This window comes from Oncorhynchus mykiss, chromosome 7 (assembly GCF_057628025.1).
Source record: "Oncorhynchus mykiss isolate SJ-2025 chromosome 7, ASM5762802v1, whole genome shotgun sequence".
NCBI classification, from domain to species: Eukaryota; Metazoa; Chordata; class Actinopteri; order Salmoniformes; family Salmonidae; genus Oncorhynchus; species Oncorhynchus mykiss.
Window position 1 is genome coordinate 72,037,314 of NC_143028.1, and position 25,689 is coordinate 72,063,002.

The 25,689-nt window shown below is 42.5% G+C and overlaps 1 protein-coding gene across 4 annotated transcripts in view; it reads left to right on the forward strand.

The window, feature by feature from the left end:
- Positions 1-1,510: 1,510 nt before the first annotated feature.
- Positions 1,511-25,689, forward strand: part of LOC110528540 (TOX high mobility group box family member 2) — a 217,309-nt gene continuing 193,130 nt past the window's right edge. For 2 of the 4 annotated variants that reach the window (XM_036984126.2, XM_090241935.1), the window contains exon 1: positions 1,548-2,109. In XM_036984126.2, the coding sequence (XP_036840021.2) occupies positions 2,005-2,109 (105 nt within the window). In that variant the 5' untranslated portion in view covers positions 1,548-2,004. Of the gene's footprint in view, positions 2,110-25,689 lie in introns of all 4 variants that reach the window. The other 2 variants (XM_036984125.2, XM_036984127.2) reach the window with 2 other exon arrangements.

The window sequence follows — 25,689 nt, forward strand, 5'->3', positions numbered from 1 at the left end:
GCATTCGCGCAAAACTGAAAGCGTGAACCACCGCATTTAACCATGGAAAGAGGTCTGGGAATATTGCAGAATATAAACAGTGTAGTTATTCCTTCCACAAGGCAATCAAACAAGCAAAATGTCAGTACAGGGACAAAGTGGAGTCGCAATGCAACGGCTCAGACATGAGACGTATGTGGCAGGGTCTACAGGCAATCACTGACTACAAAAAGAAAACCAGCCAAGTCACGGACATCGACGTCTTGCTTCCAGACAAACTAAACACCTTCTTTGCCCGCTTTGAGGATAATACAGTGCCACCGTCCTGGCCTGCTAACAAGGACTGCCCCCAGCCCCCTCTCCTTCGCCCTGGCGGACGTGAGTAAAACATTTAAACGTGTTAACCCTCGCAAGGCTGCTGGCCCAGACGACATCCCTAGCCGCATCCTCAGAGCATGGGCAGACCAACTGGCTGGTGTCTTTACGGACATATTCAATCGCTCCCTATCCCAGTCTGTTGTCCCCACATGCTTCAAGATGGCTACCATTGTTCCTGTACCCAAGAAGGCAAACATAACTGAACTAAATGACTATTGCCCCGTAGCACTCACATCTGTCATCATGAAGTGCTTTGAGAGACTAGTCAAGGATCATATCACCTCCATCTTACCGGCCACCCTAGACACACTTCAGTTTGCATACCGCCCCAACAGGTCCACAGACAACGCAATTGCCATTAAACTGCATGCTGCCCTATCCCATCTGGACAAGAATACCTATGTAAGAATGCTGTTCATTAACTACAGCTCAGCATTCAACACCATTAGTACCCTCCAAGCTCATTATCAAGCTGGAGGCCCTGGGTCTCAACCCCGCCCTGTGCAATTGGGTCCTGGACTTTCTGACGGGCCGTCCCCAGGTGGTGAAGGTAGGAAACAACATCTCCACTTCGCTGACCCTCAACACTGGGGCCCCACAAGGGTGCGTGCTCAGCCGCCTCCTGTACTCCCTGTTCACCCACGACTGTGCGGCCATGCACGCCTCCAACTCAATCAAGTTTGCAGACGACACAACAGCTTGATTTCCAACAACGACGAGAAAGCTTACAGGGAGGAGGTGAGGGCAATCGTATTTGTGTGTATTAGGTAGTTGTTGGGGAATTGTTTGAGTTCTTGTTAGATATTGCACTGTCAGAACTAGAAGCCCAAGCATTTCATTACACTCGCATTAACATCTGCTAACCATGTGTATGTGACCAATAACATTTGATTTGATTTGATATACATGACAATAACTTAGCTTATACTGAGCTCAAAGTTGGCCGTGGAGTAGGCTATCCGAATCGACTGGCTATGTATTTTCATAGCTACATCATCTCCATAAACTCTGATTTCTTGATCCACAGTGTAACCGGAGTGGTTGTCAATCAGCTTGATATTTCCTATCCCATCCCCCTTCATCTCGTTTTCTTTCTCCCCATATTCCCTCTGTTATCGGCAGGGGTCGCATGGCATTCAGTATGGAAAAGAGTAGTCGAACTATATAACTCCAAGTGAACGCATGGATCAACACTCCTACATGACAAAGCGGACATGGAGTGAGCGCGCCGCTGGAAAATAGAAACAGACGAACGTTTTGGGAGGAAAGATAGCCAATCTAGTTCTATCTTTTTACATTGACCTTGGGTTGTTGTAAACAATTACAACGTTTGTTCATGTATAGTTGCTGAAACATCTATATTTTTTACTCAAAGTTAACTTTACGCGTATTTTTCCTTCTGCGAACACAAATAGATATAGCCTATTTATCCATAGAGCATCATCGCAGAAGCTTGATAGTGCTGAAGTGAGAACACCAGCGGATGTGAGGAGATAGTGTTTTTATAGACTCAACCCCCTTTTCTTTCAATCATTCTCTTTCTTTTTGTTTGGTCCAACAATAGAGAGAGAGAGAGAAATAGGGAGAGAGAGAGAGAGTCACAGGCATTGGACCTGCTTTTATGCCGTCAGTCTTGCGGACCCTGAGATGGACGTGAGATTTTATCCAGCACCCCCTTCAAGCGTGGGCTCATGTACATTACCAACTGATTCAAGTTGCCTGACCTCTTTGGACTATTATCACTGCAACAAGGTAATTACTATTAACTACTAACTACTTAGGCTGTAGACTACATTTAGATAAGAAAGTTGCATTCCTTTCTTAGTTGCGCAGATTTGTTGCATGCGGCTATTCTGCATTTGTCATCCTTGCATATTGATAACAATAGTGCCAAATATGACTCTACCTGAAATATAATCTCATGACATGCATCGCAAAGGCTACAGCTTTCAAAGAGCATTTCATAATTGAGATGGGTACATTTATCGAAACTTTCCTGCATTTTTGTAGAATTCAGACTCAAGCTCCGCAGTAACTCTTTGGAAGTTGACAACCTCTTTAACCCGGAGATGTCTCCATAAAAGGTGTATCGCTATTATGAGCAATTTGACAAACATTTCACTGCAATGGGTATGTAAATTGTAGCTATGCTATAGGCGCGGTGCTGTAGATCCCATGCAGAAGTAATGGTGAGCACCATGCATGTCCTGTCCAGTGCAGATAGCCTCAAAGTATTCGATCAAATACGGACGTAATTACGCACAGTTTTCTGGGTTTACTGTCTACTGTAAACTCATAATTATCGCGATATTACGCCCAAATCGGTCCCTGCAGAAGAACACTAAATATATAATTATTTTATTTCATGACGTACTACACAATAGTTTAATAACTGCATTCACCACAATGGTAAAAAGAACAATACTTTAAACCAAAGCCACTCCGCATAATAACTTATTTAAACATAATCTAGTTTTTCAGTTTGGTTCCCCCGTAAAAAGTCGCCGTGTCACATGTATTTTATCAGACACACATGGTCATGTTTTTAAGGATGTTACAGAATTGCAGGACTATTCATTCCAATACACCTGCAACGCATATTAGACATAATAAGAAAAGCCTAATGATACACAATGGGCATTCACTTCAACGAGCCCAGCATTTACATGAACAATCAGTCCATAGGGTAGGCTAGCCTTTACTTATAGCCCATGGTACCGTAGCCTACTAACACACTATGTGAATGTATACTAGCATCTATTCATCCTTTATCTCAGATAATCATATATGTGTATGGATGCATGATATCCACGACAATGAATAATGTTTGATTGGAGCAGAAATGTGAACTCTCCTGATTAGATTATTGCCCTTGGGATAAAAACTGCACCTGTCGGCAAAGTTTCGTTTAACAGTTATTGGGTGGAGGGAAGCTAAAAAAAAAACTCACAAAACCATTGAAGCTAAACATTTATGTGTCGCTATTTTCATCCCACACGGCTAATATCGTAATATGAAACATATGGATAGACGAACATTTACGCATGGCAAACCAATCACGCCTTTTACAGCCTATACCGCATCGAGCTCTTTTAACCTACATTTTTCTAACATCTTGAACATTTTAAAAACATTCCTCCTCATGTTCATTTTCAATCTGGATTCGAATTTATCGTGGGTACATTACTTATGTCTGCTTTGTTATATGATCACGTTGCAAACAGTTAAAATGTGCCCGCCTTGGAATTTCTAGTGCGCCCTGCAATATATAGGACCGTGTATTGCTAACAGAAATAACTACAAGTAATAAAATACCACGGACTAATGTTTTTAAATGCCTTAATTTTGGGATTAGATTGCTCAATAATGACACAAGAAGTAGTCCGACATATTTTGAATAAATACAGTATGTACTCACTGGGCACAGACGTCAATTCAATGTCTATTCCATGTTGGTTCAACGTACAGTATTTTCATTGTAATGACGTGGAAACAATGCTGATTCAACCAGCGTGTGCCCAGTGGGTACTACTATGCAGAAACAGTGGCAATCACATTACTGCCACAGATTGTCTAGTACGCGTTCTGTTAGTGAGATTTCCTCAGTCAAACACAACGCATTATCAGATCTCCGATCTTCTCAAACCTGAAACATGCATGCATAAAGCCCGAAAATAGTTTACTTGCCAATCTTTAATTTGGCCCAATGATCTTATTTAGGCTATACAATATGCGTAGAGCTACGGCTGGCACAATTACTGTTCATGTATTTTTTATTTTATATTTGTTCTAGTGAATATTTATTACGGAGACCGCGGCCATTTGGCTGGCCAATTACCGTCATCCAAAATTCCCCCAAATTCCATGATGTGACAGCCCTATGTGGGACTATCATGTTGGATATTATGGAAGCACCTTATTACTCAACTCTTTATATAAACTACATCAAGATAAGAGAGAAATGAAGAAAAGTGTTGTTTATATTGAAGCCTGGTGGTTCAGAGGCATCATGATTTTATTTATCCATTATGTCCAGCACCAGTTGACACTTTATCCAATCTGGCTGCCTGTCAATGCTATGCTCAAGGTAAAAGGTATGTAAACATTTTGTCGGTAAATAGAAAGCTACGTGCTCCAGGAGAGTGGATGATATAACTGAAATGTGTTTTATTAGCATATATCTGTCTATGATAGCTGTTCTTAGATTATAAATTAAAACCTTGGGTGAAAAATACATCTTTAATCGCTTTGCACTGTCACACACTTGTAAGTAGTTCAAGATCGAATGTGGATTGCTTTCCCATGACTTGGGCCCCCTGGCTTTGAATGCAAATTTACCATCATGATTCAATGAACTCTTGTTTGCACTAATGTTGCCAAGTTGGGTAAGAGGAGATGCTGGATGCATAGACAGCATCACACAGCCTTGTTGTTACTAAATTGAAGTGTGTCCACACTGCACATTGACATACCATCTGTGGCACCGTCACAGTGCACCAAAACAAATGAAATCGTATGCTGCCTTTTTTTTTAAATGACAGTTCACTTTTGCATCAATCTTATATCACCAATGAAACTGTAGATGTGTGCTGTCTATGACACTATCCCTGAACATTTGGGAGCTGTATATAATTGGCCCTCCTAACAATGACTGATGCAATCTTGTACAGTGTTGCTGTTTGAACCAGAAGTGGCTTACATGGAAACAGGGCCATGCAGTATAAACAGCTTGTAGGCTACTTCCTGTGCTAGCTAACGTGCTAAAGTGCTAAAGTGAGACGACTGCATTTCCTGCTGGTTCAGTGTAAACGAGACCTCTGATAAAATGGCATACACACCAGAAGCCGTAATAGGATTAATAATGCCAGGAACTTACAGGATGTATAAAATGCAGGGGCAGTTTTATTATTGGAATGTGATACTAAACATAGAAACGGCGTGCTTTAGGACCATGTGGACCCCTCTGTGCGGTCGGGTCGGCTGTTTGGAGTGTTTTTCCCAACTGGATAAAAAAAAAAAATCTAATAATATTATGTCCCCTCTACCACTTCTAAATCAAAAGTTGCGCCCCTGGTAAAATGTATTAGCTAAATCGGGCTGGATGTTTGGGTTTGTGATCAGTGAATTTCGTGGATCTGGATTGACAAGCCATATCAAGAGCTCTCATGGATAGAGTCAGTGTAATGTATGGACATCTTGATGAAGAGGGCACATCTTCTCCTCCACAAATACATAATGGGGCAGGTTCCCGGTCACAGATCAAGTAAAAATATTTTATTGAACTCGGCAAGTCAGTTAATAAAAACAAATTCTTATTTACAATGACGGCCAAACCCAGACGACGCTGGGTCAATTGTGCACCGTCCTATGGCATTCCCAACCACAGCCAGATGTGATTCAGCCTGGATTTGAACCGGACTAAACTGGACTAAAAAAAGCAAGCTCAATGGGGAATCTCCATTGAAAATGCTTTGTCCGGGAAATCACCCTGACATCCTGCATACTTCAGTTAGAGGCGCATTTAATGATGCCATTTCTAAACAACACATAGATGTATGCATGTACTGTATGTTTATAGTGGAACATTGAATGTATTAAGTAGACCTACGTTTAAAGACCATGTCTAGTAACTCCTTATACTCTATCATAAACCCAATGTAGAACAACCCAAGCATCATCCTGACATCACACATCTACATCACAAAGTGACCAGTCAAAAAGACTGAACATCATTATCTTCTATTCATTCTGATATTAACTCTCTGGGCCCACGCCTCTTCAACTCTCTCCAAGTGGCATTGTCCTGCATAGTCTGCGTCTCCAATGGCATAATATTCCCTATATAGTGCACTACTTTAGACCAGGGCCCTATAGAACCCTATTCCCAATATAGTGCACTACTTTAGACCAGAGCCATATGGGGATATGGCTCTGGTCTAAAGTAGTGCACTATATTGGGAATAGGGTTCTATAGGTTCCTGGTCTAAAGTAGTGCACTATATAGGGAATAGTGTTCTATAGGGCTCTGGTCTAAAGTAAGGCACTATATATGGAATATGGTTCTATAGGGCTCTGGTCTAAAGTAGTGCACTATATAGAGAGTAGGGTGCCATTTGGAATGCACATGTTGACTCTGCAATTGGCCATGAGTCATCCTCACTTTTAGCCATAGATTCTCTCTCTCTCTCTCTCTCTCTCTCTCTCTCTCTCTCTCTCTCTCTCTCTCTCCCCCTCTCTGTCTCTCTCTCTTTCTCTCTCTCTTTCTCTCTCTCTCTCTCTCTCTCTCTCTCTCTCTCTCTCTCTCTCTCTCTCTCTCTCTCTCTCTCTCTCTCTCTCTCAATGAGAGTGGGTGTATTGTTGGTTCAGTATAGCTCCGTACACTAGGCGCACACCAGCACTAAAGGGACACTACTTCATGTTTGGTTGAGAGACTTTTTGTCAAATTCATTATGACTTGTGCATGTCATTTTAATTATTAGATTGGTTGGAAATATATAGTGAAAGGTGTGGTGTACTATACATATTTATAGTATACATAGTATACAGTACAATGTTTAGAAAAAGTACATATCTCTGTTAGTCTGAAGCTACATTTAAGCATGTCATGTATTTTTAATTGGTGTTATGCCTCAAGGCAAGATACAATTTTTGTTATTTAACCAGGCAAGTCAGTCAAGAACAAATTCTTATTTACAATGACGGCCTACCAGGGAACAATGGGTTAACTGCCTGTTCAGGGGAAGAACAACACATTTTTACTTTGTCAGCTTGGGGTTTCAATCCAGCAACCTTTCGGTTACTGGCCCAACACTCTAACCACTAGGCTACCTGTCGTCTCATCTATGGTGAATATGATTTAATGGGAGTAAGCCTCAGGTGTACAATGTTTCCACTGTTTGCGCCATACACCATACCTGCATGTACACTCTTAAATCCACACAATCAGAACTGCCCTGATTAAGGCTGCCTTCCCTTTTACCAATTAGCCACCACAAGGTACTCAATGCTTGAGTATCGATCAAACACTTCTTACAAATTGGCTAGTTACAAAACTATACATCACCCTATTTTAGTTTGGGACGTTCCAATTTCACCCATATTAAAAGATTGATGGAATAGTCCAAAGTATGACCATGGTGGGGGTGGCCTTTCTCATGTTTAATCTCACAGAATGTGTTATTTTTTGCACTTCTCTCTCGTAACATGACCTTAACACATTCACCTTAATACATTTTGCTGACAGGTGAATCCGAGGCAGCGCTGCTATTCTCCCTGGAAAAGCATTAACCCATGTATACTCTAAAGAAGGGATTTTTTTATTGACAGATGGTCAGGGGGGCGGGAACATACATACAAATCATTTGTAAACTGCAAATTGACCACAAGTAGCACACAAATATTCTATATTTTACTGAAACATAATCCATTGAACCTGGCTTACATCTGTATACAGTCATATATACCTCTCTATTATGCGTGGATTACTTTGGAACAGATTTACAAAATTAAAATAATTGGAGCTGATTTGAAGGTACTTTTACAGTCTTATAATAAAATCCCCTGCCAGTTGGGGAACACTGTCGTAACGAGAAGGAATGGCAGGCAGCGGAGCACACACACACACACTGCAGCTCCACTGGTACGGTAGTACATCAACAGGGCACTGTACATCACAATCAACCTAAACCATCTCAAAAATACAAAATTAGATGTTCACTGTAAAAAGTTTAATTTGCAAGTACTTCGCTGGATGTACAGTACATACATGTTCTGTACAAGTTTGATCGGTTGGCGGTACCACTTCCTGCTATTAATCACGCATTCCTCCATGTGACCGAGCCTCTCTTTATTTACGTCGCCGGCAGCGGCAATGTCAAAAGGTCATGAGGAAAAATCAGGTAGCCTGGAGCTGATTACATCTCTGAGTTAATGATAAGTACGGAGTCATTCTCTAGGGGAAGTTGAGCTGAAATTGCCTTCCACACAGCGACTGCACCATTACGTTAGAAAATGATTTCTAACCAGCCTCCCCTCATCGTCGTGGTATGACTTATTTATTAAAAACACAAGAACAAATGGCAAGGAGAGGCAACGGAGAACTGCGATCAAAGCAGTTTCCTAAAAAATATTTTATGCACTTTAAGTGAGTTAAAAGTATTTTCCCGACGATAGCAAAGTATCAGTTTACGGTGGAGAGATGGTTAGGTCAACGGGATCCTCATATTTTTCACATCATTTGAACAGGCAAATAAGAAGACCTCTAAAATGAACAAACCTGACTTTATTTTGATGCCGTGCCCGTGGTGACCTGATTTCCTGCCTTTATAGACCTACCTGGCATATTCCTAGAGTCACAGACAGTGGCTGTAACTGTGACTAGGCCATTTACTGTGAAAGGCTGCTGGCTCTATATATAATAGGAGACGGATCCAGTAATACCTGCAGTAAATAAGAACCTGGGTCCTCAGGGATTGAGCCTGGACTCCAGTTTAACCTGCAGAAGAAAGAGCCTCACAGACACAATCCAACAGCTCTCCATGCTCGAGCCCTTACACATGAGTCTCATGGCATCGCTAAAAGAAGGGTTGACAGTTTATGAAGTTTAATGTAAAAGTTGTCTAAAAATAGATGAAATAGTTTAGTTTATCACCTGCATCCAAATTAGATGAATGTCTGTTTGCTGTTGATAATAGTGTGAAGCATACCAGTGTATATTGTAATTGTAGTACTATCTTTATATCAATAGCTTCAGCCATTTTTTATCAACATGATGTTTCTTTCTTTATTAATTAGAATGAATTACAATTGAAAATGTAATGCATTAAGATCAATTTACATAGATCATTGAAATCATTTGCATGCATAATCATCACAGTAAGTGAGTCATAGTCACATTCTGTAACAATAGAAGAAATGAAAGGTTGACATGGTGATTTGTGCTGGAGCCGCTGTATGCTTACCCCTCACAAAGTCATATTAACTCTCATTATTGTCAGTGCTGTTCAAGCACACAATGTAGCGCCCACCTCCGGTTCTGGAAGTGTTGGGGGGCTTGCTTCCTCTCCTCTTCCCCTTCCCCCCTAGAGCAGCGTGGTTTGTCAGAGCGCTTAAAACGATACCTCTATCTCTCTCTCTCTCTCCCTCTCTCTCTTCCCTCTCTTAAGCCACTTTATATTTAGTTTCTTGATTGTTTCGGGGGGTGAGGAGGGTAAGGGGTTTTGAGGGGTGTGTGGGGAGGGGGCCCTTTATTTTTCAGCCACCGTGTCTTTAATGTCACTCAGCGATGTGGAAACCAAAATGAGCCTTGCCACCAGATGTGTTCCAGCCCAGATAGTGACTTGAAAGACAAACGTTTATTGTTTTAGTGCACTTGGTGTGGTTCAAACCCAAACTGCATGAAATGCTGATTGATGGATCTGACTAAAAGAAGGAGAGAGAGAAAGTGAGTGAGCGAGAGAGAGAGAATCTGCTCTGTGCGACTTAACCGTTTCCTCGCTGCATTGAGGAGGAAAACCCCTGACAGCATTTCACAGCAAGAGATATTCACAGGTTCAGCCCTTTGTTTTCAGCATACCTACGTACCTTTCGAAAAACAAAAACATTTCTCTAACAAGGTTTGAAAGTTCTTTCAGTTTTAAAGGCAGAAAATATGGAAATCCTATAGAACAGCACTGAAAATGACCGTATCTACGAAGGAGCTGATCGTGGACTACAGGAAACAGAGGGCCGAGCACTCACCCATCCACATCTACAGGGCTGTTGTGGAACTGGTCGAGAGCTTGAAGTTCCTCTGTGTCCACATCACTAAGGAACTATCATGGTCCAAACACACCAACACAGTCGTGAAGAGGGCACAACAACACCTCTTCCCCCTCAGGAGGCTGAAAAGATTCGGCATGGGCCCTCAGTTCTACAGCTGCACCACTGAGAGCATCTTGACTGGCTGCATCACCGCTACGTATGGCAACTGTTTGGCATCCAGAGGGTAGTGCATCACTCCCTGCCATCCATGACCTCTATACCAGGCGGTGTCAGAGGAAGGCCCTAACATTTTCAAAGACTCCAGCCACCCAAGTCATAGACTGTTCTCTCTCCTAGCACACGGTAAGCGGTACCGATGCACCAAGTATGGAATCAACAGGACCCTGAACAGCTTATACCCCCAAGCTATAAGACTCCTAAACAGTTAGTTAAATAGTTAATCAATAGTTACTCGTAATATCTGAATTGACCCTTTTTGCACTAACTCGTTTGACTCATCACATACACTGCTGTTATTGTTTATTATGTATCCCGTTGTCTAGTCACTTTATCCCTACCGATATGTACATATCTACCTCAATTACCCCGTACCCCTGCACTCGGACTCGGTACTGGTACCCTGTGCATATAGTCTAGTTGACATTACTCATTGTGTATTTATTCCTTGTGTTGTTATTATTATTATATACATTTTTTTACTATTTCCTTTTTTTCTTCTCCTCATTGTTAGGAAGGGTCCGTAAGTAAGCAATTCACTGTTAGTCTACACCTGTTGTTTACAAAGCATGTGACGAATACAATATGATATGGTTTATGAAATCTGGAAATGTATTTGTTGCTCCAAAGCAACATGGTGATACATTGTGGTCAGTGACGTTCAATATCATCCACATGCTTGCGGCTTTCACTTTTGACTCTTGGTCAAACCTTTAATTATGTTTGCTCGGGGAGATGCGACGTCCATGCAATCTGCATCATAAATATGATGATATCTCAAATACCTTTTCATTGCTCCGTTGGTTTTTCAACAACAATCCACCCATTGACCATAGTAATATAACCATTGAATGCATCAACTGTGTATGTGAAGTGTTGACCTAGTTCATTGACACTGCCTCTGCTTTCCAGCCCGTCCTAGTATGCAATCAACACTCTATTCAAGACACAGTAGGATTAGCACAGAAACATATCAGTAAATCATGCGTTCCAGACGGGGCTTGTCAACACATTCTGACACACACCACTCAGCATCCACCTCCGCATTCCAACCTATTTCTGTTTTCGCATCACGTTCCAGGAAAGGAAGAACACAGTGGCTGGTCTAGTCTCATAGCTGCATTTTCTTAAAGGCCCCCCCGAATTAAATGGTTGGTGGTTGGTGATTGCTTGCTACAGGCAGGAAATGAAACATCGAAAGAGAAGAAAGAAGAAAAGCAGGACTTTTCATGGAGACTTGACAGGTCAGAGTGGTAAAAGTTTGACACGGTCTGGACACGGCTGATACTGTATCTACTGGGGATTATCAAGACCAAGTAGTTATTAGTTCAGTCTGATGAAAAGAGAGGCCACTGACAAATATTGCATTCCAAATGGAACCCTATTTCCTATATAGTGCACTACTTTTGACCAGGGGCTCAATAGGGCTCTGGTCAAAAGTAGTGCACTAAATAGGGAATAGAATGCCATTTGGAATGCAAGTCCCAATTCCAGGGCCAAACAACGAGGAAAGAATTTGCCGAAAACTCGTAGAATTCTTTGAGACTGCCTTTGTTTCTCCTTGGCTGTCCCGTCGATGCGCCCTCCACTGAACCTCCACTGGATCTCCACTAAACCTCCCCTGCCTCTCCACTAAACCTCCACTAAACCTCCACTAAACCTCCCCTGCCTCTCCACTGAACCTCCACTAAACCTCCACTAAACCTCCCCTGCCTCTCCACTGAACGTCCACTAAACCTCCCCTGCCTCTCTACTAAACCTCCACTAAACCTCCACTAAACCTCCCCTGCCTCTTCACTGAACCTCCACTAAACCTCCACTAAATCTCCACTGAACCTCCCCTAAACCTCCACTAAACCTCCACTGAACCTCCACTGAACCTCCACTGAAACTCCACTGGACTTCCCCTGCCTCTCCACTGAACCTCCACTAAACCTCCACTGCCTCTCCACTGAACCTCCACTAAACCTCCACTGCCTCTCCACTGGACCTCCCCTGCCTCTCTACTGAACCTCCACTGGACCTCCACTGGACCTCCCCTGCCTCTCTACTGAACCTCCACTGATCCTCCACTGGACCTCCCATGCCTCTCTACTGAACCTCCACTAAACCTCCACTGGACCTCCCCTGCCTCTCCACTGAACCTCCACTGGACCTCCCCTGCCTCTCCACTGAACCTCCACTGGACCTCCCCTGCCTCTCCACTGAACCTCCACTGGACCTCCACTGCCTCTCCACTGAACCTCCACTGGACCTCCCCTGCCTCTCTACTGAACCTCCACTAAACCTCCACTGGACCTCCCCTGCCTCTCCACTGAACCTCCACTGGACCTCCCCTGCCTCTCCACTGAACCTCCACTGAACCTCCACTGAACCTCCACTGAACCTCCCCTGCCTCTCCACTAAACATCCACTGAACCTCTACTGGACCTTCCCTGCCTCTCCAACTTCATCACAAGCTGACTAAGACTTTCAATCTCCATCATTGAAATCTTTTTGGTTTGTTGTTTTACATTTTATGCACTTTGACACTATTTGAAAAGCCCTATACATGTGAAATGCATATACAGTATCAGTCAAAAGTTTGGACACACCTACCCATTCAAGGCTTTTTCTTTATTTTTACTATTTTCTACATTGTAGAATAATAATGAGGACAGCAAAACTATGAAATAACACATATGGAATCATGTAGTAACCAAAACATGTTAAACAAATCTAAATATATGTTAAATTTTAACCACCCTTTGTCTTGAAGACAGCTTTGCACACTCTTGGCATTCTCTCAACCAGCTTCACCTGGAATGCTTTTCCAATAGTATTGAAGGAGTTTCCATATATGCTGAGCACTTGTTGGCTGCTTTTCCTTCACTTTGCGTTCCACCTCATTCCAAACCATCTCAATTGGGTTGAGGTCCGGTGATTGTGGAGGCCAGGTCATCTGATGCAGCACTCCATCACTCTCCTTATTGGTCAACTAGCCCTTATACAGCCTGGAGGTGTGTTTTGGGTCATTGTCCTGTTGAAAAACAAATGATAGTCCCACTAAGAGCAAACCAGATGGGATGGCATATCGCTGCAGAATGCTGTGGTAGCCATGCTCGTTAAGTGTGCCTTGAATTCTAAATAAATCACTGACAGTGTCACCAGCAAAAAAGCACCCCCACACCATCACACCTCCTCCTCTATGCTTCACGGTGGGAACCACACATGCAGAGATCATCCGTTCACCTACTCTGTGTCTCACAAAGACACGGCGGTTGGAACCAAAAATCTAAAATTTGGACTCATCAGACTAAAGGACAGATTTCCACCGGTCTAATGTCCATTGCTTGTGTTTCTTTGCCCAAGCAAGTCTCTTCATCTTATTGTTGTCCTTTAGTAGTGGTTTCTTTGCAGCAATTCAACCATGAAGGCCTGATTCACACAGTCTCCTCTGAATAGTTGATGCTGAGATGTGTCTGTTACTTGAACTCTTTGAAGCATTTTTTTGGGCTGCAATTTCTGAGGCTGGAAACTCTAACACACTTATCCTCTACAGCAGAGGTAACTCTGGGTCTTCCTTTCCTGTGGCGGTCCTCATGAGAGCCAGTTTCATCATATCGCTTGATGGTTTTTGTGGCTGCACTTGAAGAAACTTTTAAAGTTCTTGACATTTTCCATATTGACTGACCTTCATGTCTTAAAGTAATGATGGACTGCCATTTCCCTTTGCTTATTTGAGCTGTTATTGCTATAATATGGACTTGGTCTTTTACCAAATAGGGCAATCTTCTGTACACCAATCCTACCTTGTCACAACACAACTGATTGGATCAAACGCATTAAGAAGGAAATACATTTCAGAAATTAACTTTTAACAATGCACACCTCTTAATTTAAATGCATTCCAGGTAACTACCTCATGAAGCTGGTTGAGAGAATGCCAAGAGTGTGCAAAACTATCATCAATGCAAAGGGTGGCTACCAGTATTTTGATTTGTTTAACACCTTTTTTGGTTACTATATGATTCCATATGTGTCATTTCATAGTTTTGATGTCTTCACTATTATTCTACAATATAGAAAATAGTCAAAATAAAGAAAAACCCTTGAGTGAGTAGGTGTGTCCAAACTTTTGACTGGTACTCTATGTATGCATGTATGTATTATAAGACCAAGCGCCATCTCCCTCTGGGCTGGGAGTGTGTTAGCGGTTAGGCTATGAGCAACAGCTGATACTGACCAGATTTCTCCCCAAACATTTTCGTTGTGTCACTGTATATGTGTCTTTGTGAGAGGAGGCAGCTGTTTGTGTCCTTTACCATCTCACAGGAAAGTCAGAGAGATTCTAGGGGTCCTATAGTCCATATGATAAATGTGTAGAAAAGCGCTAAACAAACTGTCTGCTGAATGGGAAAATGCAGCTGTCGGGTTTATTAAGAGTGGGTCGGCGAGGAAAGCAGTTGTCTTAGCTTCCTGTGCAAACACACAGTGGAGATGGCTGGCCTTACTAAGTGCCTTTGGGCCTGGTTGAGTACACACACAGACCCTTTCAGAATCCCCCTATTGCAGATTAAGCTTTTCTGATGAAAGATAATTCTGTAGAAGGCACAATAAATTGTACAGTACATTTCCATGAAGATTCATTTCTCATGTTTTTGACTCTGTAAATTGATTGTAATTTTCTTATTCAGAGTGACATACAGGAACAATTAGGGTCAAGTGTCTTGCTCAAGGACACATCTAGACAGCGCAGGGTTTCGAACCAGGAACCTTGCAGATACTAGCCCAACACTCTGACCTGTTGGCTACCTGTTTTGTAATCTCAAGCTCACCCAAAACATTTTTCTTCAATAAGGAACAATGAGTTGTATTGCTAATATCACTGTGTTGGGGCTCCAGTCTTACAGTAAGATTCTGCTCTCTGTGTTTCCCATCCTGTTATTAAGATTGCCAAATAAGCCAGGGGCCACGTCGGTTTGGTCCTCTGCCACGTCTCCATGCCTAGTGTGTGCCAAGTGTATGGTTTTCCTGCCTATATATTACTCAGAGTATTACTGTTCCTTCAGGCAGGCTCAGTTAAAGCGTAATTTGCATATTTTGGTTTGTTTAAACTTTACCGTCTTGTCTTCATTATTTTGTCCCTAAAACTCTACATTGATATTGAGTTGATATTACTGCTTGTTTTTATGTCCTCCTCTTATTGGCAGGAATGAGATGTGTCGGTGTCGCCCGAGAGGGAATATGTTCGCAATGCAAACAAGGCATGGCTCTCTGGTTGCTGGTTTCATTTCATCCCTGACACAAAGGCTTTGGCATTTGGCCCTGCTCTCTGAGAACACTGACAGATTGTATGGGCACACCTCTCTGAGAACGCTGACAGATTGTATGGTCACACCTCTCTGAGAACGCTGACAGATTGTATGGGCACACCTCTCTGAGAACGCTGACAGATTGTATGGGCACACCTCTCTGAGAACGCTGACAGATTGTATAGGCACACCTCTCTGAGAACGCTGACAGATTGTATGGGCACACCTCTCTGAGAATGCTGACAGATTGTATGGGCACACCTCTCTGAGAACGCTGACAGATTGTATGGGCACACCTCTCTGAGAATTCTGACAGATTGTATGGGCACACCTCTCTGAGAACGCTGACAGATTGTATGGGCACACCTCTCTGAGAACGCTGACAGATTGTATGGGCACACCTCTCTGAGAATGCTGACAGATTGTATGGGCACACCTCTCTGAGAACGCTGACAGATTGTATGGGCACACCTCTCTGAGAACACTGACAGATTGTATGGGCACACCTCTCTGAGAACACTGACAGATTGTATGGGCACACCTCTCTGAGAACGCTGACAGATTGTATGGGCACACCTCTCTGAGAACGCTGACAGATTGTATAGGCACACCTCTCTGAGAACGCTGACAGATTGTATGGGCACACCTCTCTGAGAATGCTGACAGATTGTATGGGCACACCTCTCTGAGAACGCTGACAGATTGTATGGGCACACCTCTCTGAGAATTCTGACAGATTGTATGGGCACACCTCTCTGAGAACGCTGACAGATTGTATGGGCACACCTCTCTGAGAACGCTGACAGATTGTATGGGCACACCTCTCTGAGAATGCTGACAGATTGTATGGGCACACCTCTCTGAGAACGCTGACAGATTGTATGGGCACACCTCTCTGAGAACACTGACAGATTGTATGGGCACACCTCTCTGAGAACACTGACAGATTGTATGGGCACACCTCTCTGAGAACGCTGACAGATTGTATGGGCACACCTCTCTGAGAACGCTGACAGATTGTATGGGCACACCTCTCTGAGAACGCTGACAGATTGTATAGGCACACCTCTCTGAGAACGCTGACAGATTGTATGGGCACACCTCTCTGAGAACGCTGACAGATTGTATGGGCACACCTCTCTGAGAATGCTGACAGATTGTATGGGCACACCTCTCTGAGAATGCTGACAGATTGTATGGGCACACCTCTCTGAGAACGCTGACAGATTGTATGGGCACACCTCTCTGAGAATGCTGACAGATTGTATGGGCACACCTCTCTGAGAATGCTGACAGATTGTATGGGCACACCTCTCTGAGAATGCTGACAGATTGTATGGGCACACCTCTCTGAGAATGCTGACAGATTGTATGGGCACACCTCTCTGAGAATTCTGACAGATTGTATGGGCACACCTCTCTGAGAATTCTGACAGATTGTATGGGCACACCTCTCTGAGAACGCTGACAGAGTTTGTAATTGTGTTTATTTAAAAGCAGCTTTATTGTATCACATACAGTACCAGTCAAAAGTTTGGTCACACCTACTCTTTGTTTTTAGCATTTTCTACATTGTAGAATAAACTATGAAACTCAAAATTATGAAATGACACATGGAGTCATGTCGTATCCAAAAAAGTGTTAAACAAATCAAAATGTATTTTATTTGAGATTCTTCAAAGTAGCCACCATTTGCCTTGATGACAGCTTTGTAGACAAAAAAAGTTAAAAATGAAGAAAAACCCTGGAATGAGTAGGAGTGTCCCAACCTTTGACTGGTACTGTAGATCGTTAGTAATAATGACTATTCTTGCTATCTGTAAGTAGATTTGCTGTCTTCTTCTTTTCTTTGCAACACGTTGCTTGCAGGAAATAACTACACCCCATTCAAATAAGAGTGTGAAAACAGCTAGAGGGTGACTGATATTATGCCAGATACTTAAATTGCCTCAGGATCCGATGCTGAGGAGCACATAGCCGTCGGATGATACATGCCTGCAATGCCATAATTGCCTATTTGTAGAATGGAGGGACTGTGAGCAGTTAAAAATAGTTGGAGGGACTATTAACGCTTTGCCAGCCAGTATGCTCATTTAAACATTCCTTTGATGTTTCTTCAGGGAGATCAGATCAATCCAAAGTCTTGTCCCACTTTATGGCTCAGCAATGATGGAAAAGGCACTGGCAGATGAAGTACTGAGAGGAATGTTTTGAATAGTGAATTTAGGTTGTTTTCTACCCGTCAAGGGGTCAGTGTGAGTGATGTGAGTGAATACAGTAATTCCTTTCACTTCTTGGCTATAATTAAACTTTTCCTCCTGGCTCCTTATGCTGTTGTTTCCCCCCCTGCCTGCTATCTTCTGTAGTAGAACCAGAGGACTCAGATGAGAATCATTTGAAATGTTTGCTTTTTTGGATGTGGCCCCTGCTGTACAAACTATACCCAGAATAAATAGCAGTAACCTTTGGTCAGATTTTCAAAAAGCTTTCATTGACACCAGACTCTTTTAATCAGGCGGGTTTTGGCAAGACATGTCTGTTCATAGGAGCAACACTTTAATAATATTTTAATTGAGTTCAAAGGAAGTTAATCAGAACATTCTGATGAAGTTACACATTGGCTAAAACTGGTTTATTGGACTCTGCCGTGCACTGTAATTTTTTTATTTATAATTATTTTTATTTAACCTTTATTTAACTAGGCAAATCAGTTAAGAATAAATTCTTATTTACAATGACGGCCTACCAAAAGGCAAAAGGCCTCCTACGGGGACGGGGGCCTGGGATAAAAAATGAATACAATATGAATATAGGACAAAACACACATCACAACAAGAGAGACAGCACAACACTACATAAAAATAGACCTAAGACAACAACACAGCATGGCAGCAAAACAACACAACAACAACCTGGTAGCAAAACAACATGGTAGCAGCATAAAACATGGTACAAACATTATTGGGCACAGACAACAACACAAAGGGCAAGAAGGTAGAGACAACAATACATCAAGCAAAGCAGTCACAACATGGTAGCGGCACAAAACATGGTACAAACATTATTGGGCACAGACAACAGCACAAAGGGCAAGAAGGTAGAGACAACAATACATCACGCAAAGCAGTCACAACTGTCAGTAAGAGTGTCTATGATTGAGTCTTTCAATGAAGAGATTGAGATAAAATTGTCCAGTTTGTGTGTTTGTTTCAACTCTTTCCAGTCACTAGCTGCAGCGAACTGAAAAGATGAGCGACCCAGGGATGTGTGTGCTTTGGGGACCTTTAATAGAATGTGACTGGCAGAACGGGTGTATGTGGAGGATGAGGGCTGCAGTAGATATCTCCGTTAGGGGGGAGTGAGGCGTAAGAGGGTTTTATAAATAAGCTCAACCAGTGGGTCTTGTAACAGGTATACAGAGATGACCAGTTTACAGAGGAGTATAGAGTGCAGTGATGTGTCCTATAAAGAGTATTGGTGGCAAATCTGATGGCCGAATGGTAAAGAACATCTAGCCACTCGAGAGCACCCTTACCTGCCGATCTATAAATTATGTCTCTGTAATCTAGCATGGGTAGGATGGTCATCTGAATCAGGGTTAGTTTGGCAGCTGGGGTGAAAGAGGAGCGATTACGATAGAGGAAACCAAGTCTAGATTTAACTTTAGCCTGAAGCTTTGATATGTGCTGAGAGAAGGACAGTGTACCGTCTAGCCATACTTTTAGTACTTGTATGAGGTGACTACCTCAAGCTCTAAACCCTGAGAGGTAGTAATCACACCTGTAGGGAGAGGAGCATTCTTCTTACCAAACCACATTACCTTTGTTTTGGAGGTGTTCAGAACAAGGTTAAGGGTAGAGAAAGCTTGTTGGACATAAAGAAAGCTTTGTTGTAGAGCATTTAAAACAAAATCCGGGGGGGGGGAGGGGCCAGCTGAGTATAAGACTGTATCATCTGCATATAAATGGATGAGAGAGCTTCCTACTGCTTGAGCTATGTTGTTGATGTAAATTGAGAAGAGCATTGGGCCGAGGATCGAGCCTTGGAGTACACCCTTGGTGACAGGCAGTGGCTGAGACAGCAGATTTTCTGACTTTATATACAGCACTCTTTGAGAGAGGTAGTTAGCAAACCAGGCCAAAGACCCCTCAGAGACACCAATACTCCTTTGCCTGCCCACAAGAATGGAATGGTCTACCGTATCAAAACCTTTGGCCAAGTCAATAAAAATAGCAGCACAATATTGCTTAGAATCAAGGGCAATGGTGACATCACTGAGGACCTTTAAGGTTACAGTGACACATCCATAACCTGAGCGGAAACCAGATTGCATACCCAAGAGAATACTATACACATCAAGAAAGCCAGTCAGTTGATTATTGACAAGTTTTTCCAACACTTTTGATAAACAGGGCAAAATAGAAATAGGCCTATAACAGTTAGGATCAGCTTGATCTCCCCCTTTAAATAAAGGACGAACTGTGGCTGCCTTTCAAGCAATGAGTACCTCCCAAGAAAGGAGAGACAGATTAAAAAGGTTGGAGATAGGCTTGGAGATTATAGGGGCAGCAACCTTAAAGAAGAAAGGGTCTAAACCATCTGACCAAGATGTTTTTTTGGGGTCAAGTTTAAGAAGCACCTTTAGCACCTCGGACTCAGTGACTGTCTGCAGGGAGAAACTTTGTAGCGGGGCAGGGGAAAAAGAGGGAGAAGCATCGGGGATGCTCCCATTAGAAGGGGTGGGAGATGATAAAATGTTGGATGGGCAAGGAGGCATGTCTGAGTCAAATGGGAATCCTAACTTAATGAAGTGGTGATTAACGAGCTCAACCATGGGCTTATTGTCAGTAACAACCACATCATCAACATTAAGGGACATGGGCAGCTGTGAGGAGGAAGGTTTATTCCCCAGGTCTTTAACCGTTTTCCAGAACTTCTTAGGGTTAGACCCACAGAGAGAGAACTGCTCCTTAAAGTAACTAACGTTGGCCTTCCGGATAGTCTGATTGCACTTATTTCTCATTTGCCTGAACAATAGCCAGTCAGCCTGAGTATGCGTGTGCCGGGCCTTTTGCCAAATGCTATTCTTGAGGTGGATTAACTCTGCAAAATCACGGTCGAACCAGGGGCTGAATCTGTTTGTAATTCTCATTTTCTTTATGGGGCGTGTTTGTTAACAATACTCACAAAAATATATAAAAAAGAAGGTCCAAGCGTCTACGGCAGAGAGAATCTGATCCTATACCATTTTACAGAGGCCAGTTCTGAAAGGAAGGCTTGCTCATTCAAGTTTTTTAGCAAGCGTCTATGACAAATCAGGACAGGTCGTTTCACCGAGCAGCCATTACGAACACAGGCTGTTAAACAGTGATCACAAAAGGTCATTACAAAAAACACCATTCGGATACCTATCAGGATTATTTGTGAGGGTAGCCTTTTCTGGGTGTTTGGAGTCATACCTTGTGGGATTGGTAATCATCTGAGAAAGATTTAGGTCCCATTGCTTTAGGTCTTGGTCAGGTGGTTTAAGCATGTCCCAGTGTAGGTCACCAAGCAGGTCAAATTCAGACTTAGTGTAAGGTGCCAGGAAAGAGCTTAGGGCAGGTAGGGTACAGGCCGGTGATGATGGAGGATGATAGCGCCCAGCAACAGTCAACAAAGAGCTATTTGAAAGTTTATTGCTTAAAACCAGCAAATCTAATTGTTTGTGGACAGACTTGGTGGAGACAACCGATCACTGAAGGTGATCCTTGGTTTAGATTGCCTCTCCCCCCTCCTTTGGAAGATCTGTCTTGCCGAAAAAGGTTATAACCAGAAAGGTTAACATCAGTATTCAAAACACTCTTCCTTAACGTCTCAGTAATGACCAACACATCTGGATTGGAGCTGTGAACCCACACTTTCAATTGATCCATTTTAGGTAATAAGCTTCTAGTGTTAACGTGCAGAAAACCCAGGCTTTTACGAGAACAGAAATCAGAGCACAAGTCAGAATTGGGGCTAGCAACAGTAGATGGGCCATGGTGTACATGCACATTTCCAGAAATCATCAACAGTAATACAACAATCAAGGCACGGCATAGGACAGGGAGAGCTCTGCAGTGCTAATTTATGACATCTGAATGTGCATCAGATCACAACACGATCATATTGTACAGCTGTTATGCATAACTGTGGGAGTCATAACTGTTATTCAAAACTGTGAGAGTCTCTGAATGATTTAAATTACTCACAAACAGTCTATAGGTTAGTTGGTATGTAGTTAAGCTGTAGGTTAGTTGGTATGTAGTTGAGCTGTAGCTTAGTTGGTATGTAGTTGAGCTGTAGGTTAGTTGGTATGTAGTTGAGCTGTAGGTTAGTTGGTATGTAGTTGAGCTGTAGGTTAGTTGGTATGTAGTTGAGCTGTAGCTTAGTTGGTATGTAGTTAAGCTGTAGGTTAGTTGGTATGTAGTTGAGTTGTAGGTTAGTTTGTATGTAGTTGAGCTGTAGGTTAGTTGGTATGTAGTTGAGCTGTAGGTTAGTTGGTATGTAGTTGAGCTGTAGGTTAGTTGGTATGTAGTTGAGCTGTAGGTTAGTTGGTATGTAGTTGAGCTGTAGGTTAGTTGGTATGTAGTTGAGCTGTAGGTTAGTTGGTATGTAGTTGAGCTGTAGGTTAGTTGGTATGTAGTTGAGCTGTAGGTTAGTTGGTATGTAGTTGAGCTGTAGGTTAGTTGTCATGTAGTTGAGCTTTTGTTCATTTGGAATGTCATTAAATAAATCTGGCCACGCTCCAATATGCTACAATTTTCCCCTCATTTAAAATGAGAATGTGTAAAGTACCCTGTTAAAATCCCCTCAGGGCAGTTTAAAATGTATAATACAGTTGCATTGTACACTTTACATGCGTTTCAAGATGAGTTATCCTCTGCAGCCTCCCCTTTAACATTTCAGAGGTATACCGCTTTTCAAGCATGGATTCCCTGTAATCTGTTTTTTTGTATTATTGATGTGTGGTTGAGTTACTGTATAAACTGTAAATTTGGTTTTGAAGCATTTATTTTTAGCCATACCATATTGGAAATGGTGAGTAAGAAAAAAGCCACTATTATAATGTATATAGAGTCACATGTAAACCCTAGCTCTGGCAAGCCTGTGTAGCTGTAGACTACATTGTGAAGCTAGAATAGAGCTAGAACCTTTAGTAGCTGTCAGTGCTAACAGGCTGCATTCACTGGAACTCACACTGTTAACAAAGTAGTCATTGCAGCATGCTAATAAATGTCACAAAGTAGACTCTTCTACCACGTTATTTCAACATAGCGACAAACTGGATGACAAAAAAACAAACTGGGTCACTCATAGTAACAGAGGCCTTTGACTAAAAGTATAGCCCTGGTTCAACAAGAACACTATGACCATATCTATAGGGTGTCTGGAACTCAACTCAACAAGACCACTATGGCCATATCTATAGGGTGTCTGGAACTCAACTCAACAAGAACACTATGGCCATATCTATAGGGTGTCTGGAACTCAACTTAACAATAACACTATGGCCATATCTATAGGGTGTCTGGAACTCAACTCAACAAGAACACTATGACCATATCTATAAGGTGTCTGGAACTCAACTCAACAAGAACACTATGGCCATATCTATAGGGTGTCTGGAACTCAACAAGACCACTATGGCCATATCTATAGGGTGTCTGGAACTCAACAAAAACACTCTGGCCATATCTATAGGGTGTCTGGAACTCAACTCAACAAGACCACTATGGCCATATCTATAGGGTGTCTGGAACTCAACAAGACCACTATGGCCATATCTATAGGCTGTCTGGAACTCAACAAGAACACTATGGCCATATCTATAGGGTGTCTGGAACTCAACTCAACAAGACCACTATGGCCATATCTATAGGCTGTCTGGATTTTAACAAGAACACTATGGCCATATCTATAGGGTGTCTGGAACTCAACTCAACAAGACCACTATGGCCATATCTATAGGGTGTCTGGAACTCAACAAAAACACTGTGGCCATATCTATAGGGTGTCTGGAACTCAACTCAACAAGACCACTATGGCCATATCTATAGGGTGTCTGGAACTCAACAAGACCACTATGGCCATATCTATAGGGTGTCTGGAACTCAACTTAACAAGACCACTATGGCCATATCTATAGGGTGTCTGGAACTCAACAAGACCACTATGGCCATATCTATAGCCTGTCTGGATTTTAACAAGAACACTATGGCCATATCTATAGGGTGTCTGGAACTCAACTTAACAATAACACTATGGCCATATCTATAGGGTGTCTGGAACTCAACTCAACAAGAACACTATGACCATATCTATAGGGTGTCTGGAACTCAACTCAACAAGAACACTGTGGCTATATCTATAGGGTGTCTGGAACTCAACAAGACCACTATGGCCATATCTATAGGGTGTCTGGAACTCAACAAAAACACTCTGGCCATATCTATAGGGTGTCTGGAACTCAACTCAACAAGACCACTATGGCCATATCTATAGGGTGTCTGGAACTCAACTCAACAAGAACACTATGACCATATCTATAGGGTGTCTGGAACTCAACTCAACAAGAACACTGTGGCTATATCTATAGGGTGTCTGGAACTCAACAAGACCACTATGGCCATATCTATAGGGTGTCTGGAACTCAACAAAAACACTCTGGCCATATCTATAGGGTGTCTGGAACTCAACTCAACAAGACCACTATGGCCATATCTATAGGGTGTCTGGAACTCAACAAGACCACTATGGCCATATCTATAGGCTGTCTGGAACTCAACAAGAACACTATGGCCATATCTATAGGGTGTCTGGAACTCAACTCAACAAGACCACTATGGCCATATCTATAGGCTGTCTGGATTTTAACAAGAACACTATGGCCATATCTATAGGGTGTCTGGAACTCAACTCAACAAGACCACTATGGCCATATCTATAGGGTGTCTGGAACTCAACAAAAACACTGTGGCCATATCTATAGGGGGTCTGCAACTCAACTCAACAAGACCACTATGGCCATATCTATAGGGTGTCTGGAACTCAACAAGACCACTATGGCCATATCTATAGGGTGTCTGGAACTCAACTTAACAAGACCACTATGGCCATATCTATAGGGTGTCTGGAACTCAACAAGACCACTATGGCCATATCTATAGGCTGTCTGGAACTCAACAAGAACACTGTGGCCATATCTATAGGCTGTCTGGAACTCAACAAGAACACTATGACCATATCTATAGGGTGTCTGGAACTCAACTTAACAAGACCACTATGGCCATATCTATAGGGTGTCTGGAACTCAACAAGACCACTATGGCCATATCTATAGGGTGTCTGGAACTCAACAAGAACACTGTGGCCATATCTATAGGGTGTCTGGAACTCAACAAGAACACAATGACCATATCTATAGGGTGTCTGGAACTCAACAAAAATACTGTGGCTATATCTATAGGGTGTCTGGAACTCAACAAAAACACTATGACCATATCTATAGGGTGTCTGGAACTCAACAAAAATACTGTGGCTATATCTATAGGTTGTCTGGAACTCAACAAGAACACTGTGACCATATCTATAGGGTGTCTGGAACTCAACAAGAACACTATCACCATATCTATAGGGTGTCTGGAACTCAACAAGAACACTGTGGCCATATCTATAGGGTGTCTGGAACTCAACAAGAACACTATGACCATATCTATAGGGTGTCTGGAACTCAACAAGAACACTATCACCATATCTATAGGGTGTCTGGAACTCAACAAAAACACTGTGGCTATATCTATAGGGTGTCTGGAACTCAACAAGAACACTGTGGCCATTTCTATAGGGTGTCTGGAACTCAACAAAAACACTGTGGCCATATCTATAGGGTGCCTGGAACTCAACAAAAACACTGTGGCCATATCTATAGGGTGTCTGGAACTCAACAAAAACACTGTGGCTATATCTATAGGGTGTCTGGAACTCAACAAGAACACTGTGGCCATATCTATAGGGTGTCTGGAACTCAACAAAAACA